We start from the raw sequence: 16,904 nt of genomic DNA on the forward strand, positions 1-16,904 counted from the left end.
ATAATTTGCTATTATTTAATTTCTAATAATTTGTGGCGCAACTCGATATTTCATTTGAATTCATTGCACTGGCGTAAAATATTGTGTCATGCAAATCTCCAGTGTCCAACAGTGCAATCCACATTTAACACGTAACAGCAACACCCTATTGTTCTACCGCCATTTTGGCTCAAACGCAAAGATATTTTCTCGAAAAAGACCACATAATTCTACTGTTCACTTTTCTGCCCTCGGCCTATTGTGGAGCCTTCAATCTTTTTTTCGTTCCGAGCCTCAACTGTGGAACATGTCTAATTAATCAGCTGTTCTGTTCTGTTCTTTTGTTGTTGTTTTTAAATGTTTATTTCAAACTATAGACGAATATCAAGAGGAAGTAGATATCTTTCCATCTATATATTTGACACCGGAGTGAGCTTGAGCCATAATGGGAGCAGGTGCAGTGTTGTGAGTCCCGAGTCTCGCGATCTGCAAAACTCGGATTGAATGAAGTCAGCTGATCATTTGCTGTCGTATYGCCACTCACGTCTTCCCTAGGCAGAGGATCAAGACGCTGGACCGTTTAATTTCTGAAGGTAGCTATGCCGTTTTATTATCATCAAATTAGATTAAATGCAATGTCTATATTATGTGATTTTTCATAATTCTTTCGAAATGCATCAAAATGGCACAGCCAGCGATTTTGACAGATGACCTAGGCTTAAATAATACGGTCGTTTATCAAAGGATTTTGATAATTGGAACATACATTTAAATGCATTCATGGTCTTGGTTTTTCATTAAAATRTAGGCCTATTTGAATAAAAAAGTACAAGGATTTTTATCACCATCAAATTGCAACGCTGGCAATGCGGCTTCTCAAATGTCAGTTGTTGTTGCGCAAAAATGCGTAAACATCGTGCCTTACGTTATGTATATGTCTCTCAATGTGTTTTTTTTTATAGCAACAATGCAACAAGTTATCTTATTTTCTGTTACATTGCCATGGATAGATTCGATCATGTAAAAAAAAAAAAATGATGTCGACGCTACAGCGCATTGGTGGTCATGTGATTATGTTGACAAGACACCTTTGGCAATGTAGCCCTTGATCATGGMTCTCGGTTCCATTACATTACACATAAGGGTCATTGGACTAAGACGTCATCTGTTAAGAGCCGTGACGCTTGGTCTGAACATTAACACGCATTGCTTTCCGTACGGTTTTGGAAACCTAAGAACCTTATATTTCATATCGGCGAGAAATAATTGTAAAAAAACAAAATGTTATTGATGTATTGATATACACCTTTTTTTATAGGGTTCCCACAAGCCAATATTTCCGTATTACAATGCTTGTTTATGGAAAACATGGAAGACCGAGTGGACTTTTTGTGCTAATTAGCTATCCTCTGAACACATGTGTAAACGGAAGACCGACACCACAAACATGTTGTCACAAAAAAATTAAAAAATACAGTAGGCTGCAACTGTTAAAACCGGTTATAACAGTGCACAKTCAGTTTGTRAAATTATTTTGATATGAATGTAGAGGGATTTATATTTCTTGAACCGCACCGCAATTGAGAATCGATTCACGTTTTAGATGGATTATTTGGCCGTTTTGGCTTCCAGAGCCAATTCACCTATAAACAGAACATGTAAAGTCATTGGATTATAAACAGTAACGTTAGGCTCCTTTAGTCCATTATTGGGCTACTTTAATCTCAGCTGACTGACCAGCAGACTTTGGGGCAATGCACCTGAGATAAGAGGGAGACTAGTAGCCCTACTACAAATGTTATCAATTCAAAATACATGCAGAGAGTGGTATTGTAAATCAAAGAAAAATCACATATTATTCTCAAGCGGGCCCTATTCCGTTGGTTTGTCACTAGTGACATAGGCTAGTGTGACAGTGGCACATGAGGATGATTCTGTTTGACTACGGAAGAGGAAGAATCATTCAATGCATTTAGCACACGCACGTTAGGACCCTGTGCACCTGTCACAGCCCCACCACAWCCTCACATGGATGTTGAATTTATCATCAGAAGTGTCTGCTTATAGGGTAGGGCCTGTTTGGGTGAATCTCAATCATGTTAGTTCACATCCTCTTCCCTTCTCCTTCATCTGCACTGATCTGAGAAGTAAGGATAGGTTAAATCACTGTCTCCCAAATGGTGTCCTTGGGACCCCAAGGGGTGCACGTTTTGGTTTTTGCACTAACACTACACAGCTGTTTCAAATGGTCAAAGCTTGATGATTAGTTGATTATTTGAATCAGCTGTGTAGTGCTATGGCGAAAATCAAAATGTGTGTCCTGAGGACTGAGTTTAGGAAACCCTAAGTTAAAGCAATATTGTGAAATCCCATCGATTTTCTTTCACCTCTATAGTGCAGTGTCTAATGAAGGACACAAGACAAGGAAGGGGAAMGGAATTCCAGGTGACTACCTCATGAAGCTGGTTGAGAGAATGTCAAGTGTGTGCAAAGCTGTCATCAAGGGTGGCTACTTTGAAGAATCTCAAATATAAAATATATTTTGATTTGTTTAACACTTTTTTGGTTACTACATGATTCCATATGTGTTATTTCATAGTTTTGATGTCTTCACTATTATTCTACAATGAAGAAAATAGTAACAACAAAGAAAAACCCTGGAATGAGAAGGTGTCCAAACTTTTGACTGGTTGTGTATATTTTTTAAAGTTTTGGGTCAAAAAAGACTGTAAAATCACAAGGAATTCAGCAAAAAATAGTTTAATTCGAAAATATGTTACCAAGTATTGCCACATGTAAACAAGGAGACATATATTGTGATCGTGTCTCAATGTAATCAACGGATTAAATTATTCTATTTTCAAATGGTACCTCTTTTTGGGCAAACTTGTGGTCAATTTGCAGTGTACAAATTATATTAATTATGTTCTACCCTTGCACTAGAACCTCGGCCTGTACTGTAGGCCTTCTTACTCTCTTCAGTGCTTGCCTTCCTGATTCTGCCCTTCAGAATCACTGGCGGCCAGGGGAGGGTGGTTGTGGTGATGTTGTGTGAATCCATTGTCAATTTGGGATGCACTTACTTAGTAAATTAGCACTATTTCATGACATTTGAAAACTTGAACAGGAAGTTAAATGTGAGCCGTTGGGTTTACAGGATTATGCAACACCTTGCAACCAGCACTCGCGCTAGTTTCATTATGAGACAGATTAGGCTGAATGGGACATTATTTTATTAGGCTAAAGCTCCTTTGTTTGGTCACTGGTTACCCTCACTGGAGAGACATTGCTGAGTATGGATCGTTTAACATTGTAACACTGCAGTGCTCAGTGAGTGTATCCTTGATAAACGGATCGTTTACATTGTAACACTGCAGTGCTCAGTGAGTGTATCCTTGATTAACGGATCATTTACATTGTAACACTGCAGTGCTCAGTGAGTGTATCCTGATAACGGATCGTTTACATTGTAACACTGCAGTGCTCAGTGAGTGTATCCTTGATTAACGGATCATTTACATGTAACACTGCAGTGCTCAGTGAGTGTATCGTGATTAACGGATCATTTACATTGTAACACTGCAGTGCTCAGTGAGTGTATCCTTGATTAACGGATTCCATACGTCACATGACTGGTGTCATATGATGTGGCTGAGTCCATAGAAACTTGATGCATGTCTGGGTTTTACCCTCTGACTGTACTTCCACAACTGTTAGTGTGGAAGTACTTTCCCCCCCCAATAAAGGTAGGGCTTTGGGGAGAGTAAACTGATCCCTGATCTGTTTTTAAGGGCAACTTCAGCCTGCATCGTACCATAGATTGCTGAGCTTGGTAGGTGGCTGCCCTGAGGCCTGGCAGTATGCTCGCTGTTGTGTCAAGGGATATGGATTTAATCCTCTAGCTTTTTAAATACCAGAGTGTTGTGAATCACTGTGTCTGAATCTCATACAATTCACAAAGACACTAATTTAGTTGACTTCCCAATCCTACCCCACACTAGGATTTTCCACTTCCTCAAACGGCCCATATAACTCMGCCAGCCATGTCTCCACAGTCATGTGACGCCTCATGCATATATTCCACCCTATGAGTCTCTAATATYGCAATGGAAATTATTAAATTCTGTCCAAGTTTGTGTCTGTCAGTGGGTGTATACATGCATTTATGTATGTATGTCTGTCCTGTTTTACAGTAAGTATTTTGCACCTGATAGGATCCAGAGGGAATAAAACATTCAAGAGAAAGGGAAGAATTGAGCACTTGATAAAKAAAGTATGTTTTTGCATTGTTTTAAATGTCTTAAGAATGGAGGTACAAATGCCATGTAAGCTAAGCTTGGCCACGGATGCCACATCCTTAGGTCTGTATCCTGCTGCTCCAGACTAGATCTGTTGAGGGGGGCTGCTGTATTTCTACACAGATAACATAGCCAGTCTAGCATGGAGGAAAAGGCCCTATCAGTGGAAAGGACAAAAGGGCACTGAAGCAGGGATGGTGTTTGTGTGTCTACAGACAGAGTGGGTGATGAGGGGTTGTTGTTAAACCCATGCAGTATAGATTCAGCAGCACCATAACGTTAGCCACTGTAGCGTTAGCCTCCCCCCCCCCCCCCCCCAGAGAGAGAGAGAGAGAGAGATGCCGAGTCGTGATGTTGGGCTCTAGTCGCTGGGATATCACCATGGTCACGGTTCAGAAAAGGGGTGATATTGTCATGGTAACAGAACAGAGGGACAGTGATCTGTGTGTACAGACTGTTTCCCGATAGTGTGCTATATGTTTGCGAGTCCCTCTCACCATTGCAGAAAGCTTACTGTTTAAGCCTATGTGTGGGAGGGAATTAGTCTGTGTGTAATCATCATGTAGTAATTGTCCTACTCTGTTAGTGTGTGTATGTTTTTAGTGTTGGAGAGGGTTAACAYGCTGCTTTGAACAGATTCAGAATGGATAGGTGGGTGGATTTTGAGTTGGATGAGAAACCCATTGACCTTCTAATGACTGGGTCAATAGTGTCCCAGCCAGGACTATAACTCACTATGGTCTGGGATGCAGTCAGCTATAACACGAATCAATACAGCTGTATATACGGTGAGCTCCATACTGGGACAGTAACCACGTTTCATCCATAGTTTTTTTTATGCAAGTAAAGTCATACCATAATAAAATAAATCGTAACAGCTGTGATGGAAACAGGTAGTTTCGGTACAATTTTTATTAACGCCAACAGACTTTGTTTGTTCGAGATGGTGAGGTCTTTTTGTGTCTGTAAAATGTATTATTTGGGACATGGAGGTGGAAACTACTTTATGCGCCAGACGTATAGAGTTACACAGAGGCTGGGTCCTGTTATTGTTATTGATATAATAACCATMATATCGAAGTAAATTTGGAGTCACTCGGAAAACTATGYAGTTTATTAGGCTACAGATGAAATAAGTTATGATTAATTTCACAGGGTGGTGAAAGTGCACGGTAATGAGCTTGATGCTGCTTTCCAATGAATATYGAGGGTCTTATTCTGGTGACATGATGATCTATGCTTGACTGCCGTTTTGACAAATAGAAATTCATAATAATCTCATCATGTGGACTAGACAACCCTCACAGCCTACCCGCACTGTATCTATGAGCTGTTGGCTAGAGCACAGGTACCAAGACCAGAGTGGACACATTTACTATTTAACACAACAGTTTGTGACAAAACTATCACTAGAGTTGAAAATGCGATGGAAACACATTGAACTTTAGATTTTTATTTGATACATGAAAACCTAAGCGAAAAAGTACATTTTGTGTGCACTACGTCATCACGCACTGATTTCTATCTGCAAGAAGTCAATTTGGKGGAAATATACCACTGGTGGGAAAATGYGCATGTTTTCTTTATGCGGATTCTATCATATTCCCATGAAAATCTGTCGCCAATTGGATGGRAACCTAGCTAGTGACAAATGTTTTGTCTCTGTACTACAGCAYTTTGGATTTTAAATGATACAATGACTMTGAGTTTAAAATGCAGACTGTCAGCTTTAATTTGAGGGTATTTTCATCCATGTCAGTGAACCATTTAGAAAATGTATTTGTTTTCAATAAACATTGGAGACTAAATATAGTTTACATGTTGTGAACAATCTAAGCCAAACCGTGTGTTTTTCCCCATAGTTGTGCACGCAATGGTTTTGTTGCTGAACAACCAACCCGTCAGTGGTGCTCTGTGGACTGTGCACCACTCTTTCTCTCTTCTCGCTCCCTTTATCACGGTCATTCACACACTCACTCCATTCTTCTTTCTTTCTCTCAGATCTAGCCTGCCAGGATGGACCTGTCCAAGCTGCCTAAGATCTGGGATGAGGAGAAAGAGAGCGAGTTTGGATACGTCCATGGAGTCTCCGGCCCAGGTCACTATCTCACATACACATTCACCTATGTCTCATGTGCCTCTGTTTAGGCTCTAAAGGTTTTAGGCTAGCTGAAGAAGGGATGCTTTGGTAATAGCCTCAGCTATGCCTAGTCAAATAAAGGTTAAATAAAAAAATAAATAAAAAAATATCCCTCTGCTAGTAAGCTAGGAGATAGGAGGCTTGACTTGGCACTAATCTGTTTACTCCAATCTGGCGTGGAGTTTGGACTAGAGATCCGTCTCTCTTGCATGGTGTGTGACCTCTGACCTGTGTTGTCCCCTGGCTGTGCTGCAGTGGTGACGGCCACTGCCATGGCGGGAGCGGCCATGTATGAGCTGGTGAGAGTGGGCCACAGTGAGCTGGTGGGAGAGATCATCAGGCTGGAGGGAGACATGGCCACCATCCAGGTTTACGAGGAGACATGTATCCTAACGGGTTATACTGTTACTGCACCTGACTGGTTGTATCCCAAATGGCATCCTATTCCCTACATAGGGCACTACTTTTGACCAGAGAAATAAGGGCCCTGGTTAAAAGAAGTGCACTGTAAAGTTAATAGGGGTTTCATTTGGGATGCAAGCTTTACTGTACCTGACTGTCAGTGTTCTCCTGGTACATACAGTGCTATGCCTGTGTGTACATGACTGCACCTGTCTGTTAGGGGTTGGAACCAAAAATAATTTTCCAATCGTTTTTTTTCGGAACAGAACCATCATTTTTTCCCGTTCTGACCAGGAAAATACATTTCTGAATCAGTTAGAACCAAAACAAAAGTACCRGTTTACATCATTCCTTCCTTTACTGTGATAGAAAATTAACAAATTAGCCTCCTTCTATACGCCTATATCTGTACAGCAGACAAGGCCTAGCCATCTGACATAAAGAAATGCGTGTCGTAGCATGCTGAGAGAGAGAGATTTTGCATATCTTACACATCGAAACACAAGTAGTTTTTTTAAAGGACATAAATGTGGCTCATTTGGCCAATATCCCTTGTTTATTGATGGTGCTGGCTGCGCCAGGTTCAATCTGAATGCATATGGATGTTTTTTTTCTAATTTTCCTAATGGAAACTCTGGCACACATACTGGCAAAAATCTTCTAGTGGGTAGACACTGGAATAAGTTTGAGGGTGAGGGCTTTGCAGTGGTGCTTTACAGCGTGTTTAGTGGGACAGAAAAAAAAAAAACGGAATGTAAAAAAACATTATTAACCGGTTCCCATGATTATAAAATAACAGTTCTGTTCCCGGAACATTATAGATCACTTTCATTCGCAGTTCTGATTCTGTTCCTCCAAATATTTGGTTATTTTCGGGTTTGGTTCCCTGAACCGGTTCCAACTGCCATGGTGTGTGTGTGTGTGTGTGTGTATACACACTTACTATATATTTATACAATCACCTTAGTGTTCATTACTGAACACATTTTTACGGTACATACACACTCAGTCTTCTACACCATAGCGACCTCTTGATAACACTCACAGACACATGAAAAAAAGACTGAAATCTACTGAAACACACACACACACACACACACACACACTGTGAATGTGTTCCTGAGCATTGTCACAGCGGGTGTATCCGTTGGGGACCCGGTGCTGCGGACAGGGAAGCCTCTGTCAGTGGAGCTGGGCCCAGGCATCATGGGCTCCATCTTCGACGGTATCCAGCGCCCCCTGAAGGACATCAACGACCTAACACAGAGCATCTACATCCCCCGTGGAGTCAATATCGGAGCCCTCAACCGAGACCTGAAATGGGAGTTCTCCCCCGTCAAGAGCTTACGGGTGGGTGTGTCCTACTACTCTGAGGAAAGTGCTTGCATGGTTTACTCGATGTGCTACACTATCCACAATTTCAAGTGTCCTTAGACCACATACTGAACTGTACATTTAAAGCTAGAATCCTTAATTGAAACAATAACAAAGCGGTAACCCCACCTCTGTTTTGGGAGTAAGATGAGCAATGGGCCTGGAGAATTTTCTAGCTTTCATGTTAAAGTTTGAATTGATAACCATTAACCCCTTATCTCCCCCCTCTCTCTTAGGTGGGCAGTCACATCACAGGGGGTGATATCTATGGGATGGTGTTTGAGAACTCCCTCATCAAGCACAAGATCATGCTGCCCCCGAGGAACAGAGGAACCGTCACCTATGTGGCTCCCCCCGGAAACTATGACGTCTCGGTTAGTTCCACCACCCAACCTTGTCTWAATCCATAGTAATACATGTGGGGTCATTTCTGTATTAAGACTGTGTGTGTGTTTCAGGATGTGGTGTTGGAGCTKGAGTTTGAGGGTATGAAGGAAAAGTTCACCATGGTCCAAGTCTGGCCAGTGCGACAGATTCGTCCGGTCACAGAGAAGCTACCCGCCAATCACCCACTGCTGACCGGACAGAGAGTACTGGACGCCCTCTTCCCGTGAGTCCCCTTTCTCTTACCCCACTTTTCCATCTATCCTTCCTTCACTTTTCTCCATCTCGCTGTCTCTGCTTCAGGGAATCCCTCTCTTAGCATTCTCCCATTTCCCCTCTTTTCTTAAAAACACTATCAGAATGTCTTTCTGTCCATCTGTCTTCAATGTTCTGCTACAAGTAAACTGAATTAGAAAGTTTTATCTGAATCTGCCAATATACTCAACCTCTGCTTCCATCTCCCTGCCCCCGGTCTGTTCTGTCTGTCTCTGTGTCCAGGTGTGTCCAGGGAGGAACCACAGCCATCCCCGGAGCCTTTGGCTGTGGTAAAACTGTCATCTCCCAGTCCCTGTCAAAGTACTCCAACAGTGATGTCATCGTCTACGTAGGCTGCGGGGAGCGAGGGAACGAGATGTCAGAAGTTCTGCGAGATTTCCCCGAGGTGGGTGGTGTCACAGTTCATTCGGAAAGTATTCAGAGCAACTTGACTTTTTCCACATTTTGTTACATTACAGCCTTACTCTAAAATGGATGAAATTGCTTTTTTAGCTAGCTAGCTTAGCTAGCTAAGTCAACAACAACAGCTAATCAGCTAAGTCAACGACAACAGGTAAAATGGCGATGAATGGGCAGAGAGGGTCGGTTAACTACACACAGGGCCTGAGTTCGGGGCTAGGGCCGACAGATAAACAAAGGTAAACAAAGTGGAGTACCGTGATAAATGAACAGTCCAGCAGGCATCAGCTCTGTAGCCAAGTRATCATAGGGTGCCAAGTGTCCTCCAGACGTGACGCTTGGCATTTAGGCCAAAGAGTTCAATCTTTGTTTCATCAGACCAGAGAATCTTGTTTCTCATGGTCTGAGAGTCCAAGCGGGCTGTCATGTGCCTTTTACTGAGGAATGGCTTCCGTCTGGCCAATCTACCATAAAGGTCTAATTGGTGGACTGCTGCAGAGATAGTTGTACATCTGGAAGTTTCTTCCATCTCCGCAGAGGAACCCTAGAACTCTGTCAGAGTGACCATTCGGTTCTTGGTCACCTCCCTGACCAAGGCACTTCTCCCCTGATTGCTCAGTTTGGCCGGGCGGCCAGCTCTTGGAAGAGTCTTGGTGGTTCCAAACTTCTTCCATTTAAGAATGTTCTTGGGGACCTTCAATGCTGCAGAAATGTTTTTGGTACCCTACTCCAGATCTGTGCCTCGATACAATTCTGTCTTGGAGCGCTACGGACAATTCCTTTGACCTCATGGCTTGGTTTTTGCTCTGAAATGCACTTTCAACTGTGGGATCTTATATAGACAGGTGTGTGTGCCTTTCCAAATCATGTCCAATCAATTGAATTTACCACAGGTGGACTCCAATCAAGTTGTATAAACATCTCAAGGATGATCAATGGAAACAGGATGCACCTGAGCTCAATTTCGAGTCTCAGAGCAAAGGGTCTGAATAGTTATGTAAATATGGTATTTATTTTAATTTTATTTTTCTATAAATTTGTAAACATTTCTAAAAAACAGTTTTTGCTTTGTCATTRTGGGGTRTTGTGTGTAGATTGATGAGGAAAAACATTAATTTAATCAATTTTAGAATAAGGCTGTAAWGTAACAAAATGTGGAAAAGGTCAAAGGGTCTGAATACTTTCCGAACRCACTGAATGTCATTAGATTWTCATGATCATCATCATTAGCGTTAGCCTTTTTCTTATTGAAGGTCAGGATGATTGACAGTGTGTCTGTCTAATAGCTGACCATGGAGGTGGATGGGAAGACTGAGAGCATCATGAAGAGAACAGCGCTGGTGGCCAACACCTCCAACATGCCTGTGGCTGCTAGAGAGGCCTCTATCTACACAGGTAGGAACCAATCACAGGGCCCAGAGCATAACACAGCAAACCTCYCAGCCAATGACAGGCCTGAGACCACAACATGGAGCACACCCCCTAACCAATCACCTACTTGTCCTCTGTGTGTGTCTGCAGGGATTACGCTGTCTGAGTACTTCAGGGACATGGGCTACAATGTTAGCATGATGGCTGACTCCACCTCTCGATGGGCCGAGGCTCTCAGGGAGATCTCTGGKCGACTGGCTGAGATGCCCGCTGGTGAGTGGCTGCTGGTAACACCCAAAATACAAAATAGTTGCTTTTTTAATGCAATGTATAGGACATCTTCTAGGGCTAGTGGGGGGAATTTGGTTTAAATCAGTTATCTCGAACATATCAAGTAAGGCCTGTTTTGTCCACAGACAGTGGTTACCCAGCCTACTTGGGTGCCCGTCTGGCGTCATTCTACGAGCGTGCCGGCAGGGTGAAGTGTCTTGGCAACCCAGAGAGAGAGGGCAGCGTCAGCATTGTGGGGGCGTGAGTACAGTTACATCTCTTCACCACRCGGGGGAGGCCTTGTTCCTCCTCTCAGCTCTCCAGTAGACCTCAGAAACCTGCCAACACAATCTAGCCACGCTGGAATAGGCGGAAGTGGAGTGCTTCTTCTAACGTTATAACCACATGTTACCAACGTTCTGTTTCATTTCCACAGTGTGTCTCCCCCAGGTGGTGACTTCTCTGATCCTGTGACATCAGCTACYCTGGGTATCGTGCAGGTAACYGTGGATACAGCTGGTTTCTGTCTGGCTCTGATAGAACCCACTTATTTATTTTAATTTTATTTAACCTTTATTTAACTAGGCAAGTCAGTTAAGAACACATTCTTRTTTACAATGACGGCCTACCGAAAGGCAAAAGRCCTCCTGCRGGGACGGGGGCCTGGGGTTAAAAATAACAAATAAATACAATATAAATATAGGACAAAACACACATCACAACAAGATAGACAACACTACATAGAGTCCTAAGACAACAACATAGCAAGGCAGCAACACATGACAACACAGCATGGTAGCAACACAACATAACAACAACATGGTAGCAACACAACAAGGTATAGGCACAAAACATGGTACAAAGGGCAAGAAGGTAGAGACAATAATACATCACACAAAGCAGCCACAACTGTCAGTAAGAGTTTCCATGATTGAGTCTGAATGAAGAGATTGAGATAAAACTGTCCAGTTTGAGTGTTTGTTGCAGCTCATTCCAGTCGCTAGCTACAGCGAACTGAAAAGAAGAGCGACCCAGGGATCTGTATGCTTTGGGGACCTTTATCAGAATGTGACTGGCAGAACGGGTGGTGTATGTGGAGGATGAGGGCTGCAGTAGATAWCTCAGATAGGGGAGGAGTGAGGCCTAAGAGGTTTTTATAAATAGGCATCAACCAGTGGGTCTTGCGATGGGTATACAGAGATGACCAGTTTACAGAGGAGTATAGAGTGCAGTAATGTGTCCTCAAAGGAGCATTGGTGGCAAATCTGATGGCCTAATGGTAAAGAACATCTAGCCACTCGAGAGCACCCTTACCTCGAGAGCACCCTTAAATTATGTCTCTGTAATCTAGCATGGGTAGGATGGTCAYCYGAATCAGGGTTAGTTTGGCAGCTGGGATGAAAGGGGAGCGATTACGATAGAGGAAACCAAGTCTAGATTTAACTTTAGCCTGCAGCTTTGATATGTGCTGACAGAAGGACAGTGTACCATCTAGCCATACTTCCAAGTACTTGTATGAGGTGACTACCTCAAGCTCTAACCCTCATAGGTAGTAATCACACCTGTGGGAGGAGGGTCATTCTACTTACCTAACCACATTACCTTTGTTTTGGAGGTGTTCAGAACAAGGTTAAGGGTAGAGAAAGCTTGTTGGACATTAAGAAAGCTTTGTTGTAGAGCATTTAACACAAAATCCGGGGAGGGGCWAGCTGAGTATAAGACTGTATCATCTGCMTATAAATGGATGGGAGATTCCTACTGCCTGAGCTATGTTGATGTAAATTCAGAAGAGCGTGGGGCCTAGGATCGAGCCTTGGGGTACTCCCTTGGTGACAGGCAGTGGCTGAGACAGCAGATTTTCTGACTTTATACACTGTACTCTTTGAGAGAGGTAGTTAGCAAACCAGCCCAAAGACCCCTCAGAGACACCAATACTCCTTACCGGTCCACAAGAATGGAATGGTCTACCGTATCAAAAGCTTTGGCCAAGTCRATAAAAATAGCAGCACAATATTGCTTAGAATCAAGGGCAATGGTGACATCATTTAGGACCTTTAAGGTTGCAGTGACACATTCATAACCTGAGTGGAAACCAGATTGCATACCTGAGAGAATACTATAGACATCAAGAAAGCCAGTCAGTTGATTATTGACAGGTTTTTTCCAACACTTTTGATAAACAGGGCAAAATAGAAATTAGCCTATAACAGTTAGGATCAGCTTGATCTCCCCTTTATTTAAAAGGACGAACCGTGGCTGCCTTCTAAGCAATGGGAACCTCCCCAGAAAGGAGAGACAGGCTTGGYGATGATAGGGGCAGCAACCTTAAAGAAGAAAGGGTCTAAACCATCTGACCCATATGTTTTTTGGGGGTCAAGTTTAAGGAGCTCCTTTAGCACCTCGAACACCTCGAACTCAGCCTGCAGGGAGAAACTTTGTAGCGGGGCAGGGGGGAAAAAAGGGAGAAGCATCGGGGATAGTCGCATTAGAAGGGGTGGGAGATGAGGAAATGTTGGACGGGCAAGGAGGTATGGGTGAGTCAAATAGGAATCCTGACTTCAGGAAGTGGGGCTTTAATAATCTCAGCCATGTGCTTCTTGTCAGTAACAACCACATCATCAACATTAAGGGACATGGGCAGCTGTGAGGAGGAGGGTTTATTCTCCAGGTCTTTCACCGTTTTCCAGAACATGGTCTACCTTTCGGATAGCCTGAGTGCACTTATTTCTCATTTGCCTGAACGAAAGCCAGTCAGCCTGAGTATGCGTGTGCCGAGCGTTTYGCCAAATGCAATTCTTGAGGTGGAGTAACTCTGCAAGATCACGGTCRAACCAGGGGCTGAACCTGTTTTTAATTCTCATTTTCTTTATGGGGGCATGTTTGTTAACAATACCACWGAAAATATCAAAAAAGAAGGTCCAAGCGTCTTCGACAGAGGGGATCAAGCTGATTCTAKACCATTTTACAGAGGCCTGKTCATGAAGGAAGGCTTGCTCATTAAAGTTTTTTACCAAGTGTCAATGAGAAATCAGGACAGGTCGTTTCACTGAGCAGCCATTACGAACACAGGCTGTAAAACAGTGATCACTAAGGTCATTACACTCATCCATATGGAGCAAAGAAATAAAGACAAGCTTTAGGGACTCAATTATCAATCCTTGGGTACGCTCCTGATGCTGATGCCTGTCAGATCTTACAACGCCTGGATAGGTATTTTACGTATCAGCTAACCACATCATATGTTATAGCAATCTGTCAGTCTGACAATCGATGACGTGGCACACAATCAATGACGTGGCACGCAACCATTGGTTGATTCATGCAACGTCTGAGCAGGGGAATGCAACTCTTCATCCTCTTTTTCCCTCCCTCTCTCCCTGCCTTCATCCTCTCTCCCTCTTCTCTCTGCCCACTCACTCTTTCTCTCTCTCTCTCCCTCTATCCTTCCCTCTCTCAGGTGTTCTGGGGTCTGGATAAGAAGCTGGCCCAGAGGAAGCACTTCCCGTCAGTCAACTGGCTGATCAGCTACAGTAAGTACACGCGGGCGCTAGACGAGTACTACGACAAGCACTTCCCTGAGTTCGTCCCGCTGCGCACCAAGGCCAAGGAGATCCTGCAGGAGGAGGAGGACCTGGCTGAGATCGTACAGCTGGTCGGCAAGGTGAGGGGGAACTGAGGGGAGGGGGAAGAAAGAAGGCGGGACAATATTGGGCTGCATCTCTATAGTCTGAGGTTTTATCTCCATGTCTCCTCTGCTTCATAATATTGAGATTGTCCTGGTTGTCATGGTGACAGGCATCGCTGGCCGAAACTGATAAGATCACCCTGGAGGTGGCCAAGCTCCTCAAGGATGACTTCCTGCAACAGAATGGTTACACCCCCTACGACAGGTAAAACACTCACTCACTCAAACGCACTTACTCTCACTGACCTACTCATATATTTCTGAGTAATATTGAAAGATTGACTGTSAAGTCATTCCAACTGTAACTCTCTGACCTCTCCCTGCAGGTTTTGTCCCTTCTATAAGACGGTAGGCATCCTGTCCAACATCATAGCGTTCTACGACATGGCGAGGCACGCGGTGGAGACCACGGCTCAGAGCGACAACAAGATCACCTGGTCCATGATCCGAGAACACCTGGGAGAGATCCTCTACAGACTCAGCTCCATGAAGTTCAAGGTACATCTGCTGTCTGACTGTTTCTCGTTTGTCTTTCTCTCTGTGTGTGAGTGTGTTCCCTGTATTGCTCTTTGTGTATTTCTATGCTGTCTATGAGTGTTTCTCTTACTATTTGTCTGTATCACGATCTCTTTGTGTGTCTGTGTAACTCTATATGTCTGGCCTGTTTCAGGACCCAGTGAAGGAGGGAGAGGCCAAGATCAAGTCTGACTACGCCCAGCTGCTGGAGGACATGCAGAACTCCTTCCGCAGCTTGGAGGACTGAGCCTTCACCCTGGGCCTTTCACCCCTCACCTGTGAYGCCAGGGACAGTGCATGTCTGTCGCACCCCCCCCCCGCGCCCCCGCCCCTCTCTCTCTCTGCAGCCACTTCCACTGCAGCCTCACATTCCACTGCCTTGTGTTTACACCCAACCTCCTGCCATCAGTTTACTCAACGTGTGAATGTGTATGGGCAAAAAGAGAAAATGTACTGTATTCTTGTATTCTGTTTCCTCACAGATTCTAAATCCCCCAGTGTATTTGCCCCAGCATGGTCGAAGATCTGCCCCAACACCTTAATGTGTGTATGTTTACATGTCTGTGTGTGGGACCCCTGCATTGCCCCTCCCTTCCCCCTGTTTGTTTTGGACATGGTCTCTGGCCCTAGCTGTGTACCTGAAGACTTCAGTTGATGTAATTATCGTTCATTAGCACTCTATCTGTACAGAATATTGATGAAGATTAACATCAAATACTTAATAAGCAGAGTGACTCTATTTGTTGCAGGTGTCTGGACATGGACAACGTGTGGGCTGGTTTTTGTTCATATTTAGTGATTTATGCTGTGTAGTCTTGTGTACTTGCTGTATGTGTGTATGTATGTGTGTGTGAGAGAGAGGTGGGCTCTCTCGCCCTGTCCTTTCTACTGCTCATGGGACAAGTCCCAAAGAATAAAAGGCAACCAAACATTACTGTTTTTCAGTAATGTCAGTCTTCTCTGCATGTTCTGTGAGTGTAATCAACAGGTTGCTACAAGTGTATGTACTGTACTAACAATAGTAGTGAACATACAGGTGATCATGTTAATAAGTGTATATATATACCACAGGAGGTTGGTGGCATCTTATTAAGGGGAGGATGGGCTYGTGGTAATGGCTGGCGTGGAATGGTATCAAATACAGCAAACACGTGGTTTCCATGGTTTCCATGTGTTTGCCATTCCATTCGCTCCGTTCCAGCCATTGTTGTGAGCTGTCCTCCCCTCACCAGCCCCCATTGGTATACGCAGTCACGTATGAGTGGGTGTGTGAGAATGACAAAATAATAATTCTGGTGCTGCTGGTTGGACTAGCCTTGCTACGTGTCTCTAATTCCTATGTGGAATCTGTGGCACTCCGCCCTTTAGTTTTGTCTATGAATGTGCTTAGTGGAAGAGGAGTGTTTGTCAGACACAACTAGTGAAACTACACACATACATTCCTCTCCTCGACTAGTTTGTGACTGCAGTAATTATATAAAGTATGTAGCTAGATAGTTTTGATTAGTTACTGAGCTGTGATGTTTTTGCAGTACAGCTGCACTGAACAAAAATAATTTGATGCACAATTATTTTTGTTCATGTGATGATCTCCCCTAAAAAAATATCCTTATTTTAAAAAATCCTTTGGGGGCTCATGCAGGTGATGAAGGCTCAGCCTTAGGTCGGGCAGGTACAATAAATCATATTCTCAGAATTTGCCTGTTAAAAATATAAAAGCTTGATGTATTGCATCCTGTGCCTGCCAATTAACATTCTTTGAAATGGGAGTAGAGAGCTGATTTGGTAATGCACCACTAGAACAAGATCT

General features: G+C 43.6%; 1 protein-coding gene across 1 annotated transcript; it reads left to right on the forward strand.

Moving 5' to 3' along the window:
• Positions 1 to 422: 422 nt before the first annotated feature.
• On the forward strand, positions 423 to 16,028 carry LOC112070190 (V-type proton ATPase catalytic subunit A). The gene is made up of 15 exons (XM_024137606.2): positions 423 to 572; positions 6,279 to 6,375; positions 6,673 to 6,801; positions 7,955 to 8,169; positions 8,430 to 8,567; positions 8,652 to 8,803; positions 9,076 to 9,238; positions 10,539 to 10,647; positions 10,774 to 10,896; positions 11,040 to 11,154; positions 11,330 to 11,393; positions 14,351 to 14,554; positions 14,689 to 14,783; positions 14,905 to 15,076; positions 15,249 to 16,028. The coding sequence occupies exons 2-15, from the start codon at positions 6,294 to 6,296 to the stop codon at positions 15,339 to 15,341; spliced, it is 1,854 nt and encodes a 617-aa protein (XP_023993374.1). The 5' UTR covers positions 423 to 572; positions 6,279 to 6,293; the 3' UTR covers positions 15,342 to 16,028.
• Positions 16,029 to 16,904: the final 876 nt, after the last annotated feature.

This window comes from Salvelinus sp. IW2-2015, unplaced genomic scaffold, assembly GCF_002910315.2.
Source record: "Salvelinus sp. IW2-2015 unplaced genomic scaffold, ASM291031v2 Un_scaffold1252, whole genome shotgun sequence".
NCBI classification, from domain to species: Eukaryota; Metazoa; Chordata; class Actinopteri; order Salmoniformes; family Salmonidae; genus Salvelinus; species Salvelinus sp. IW2-2015.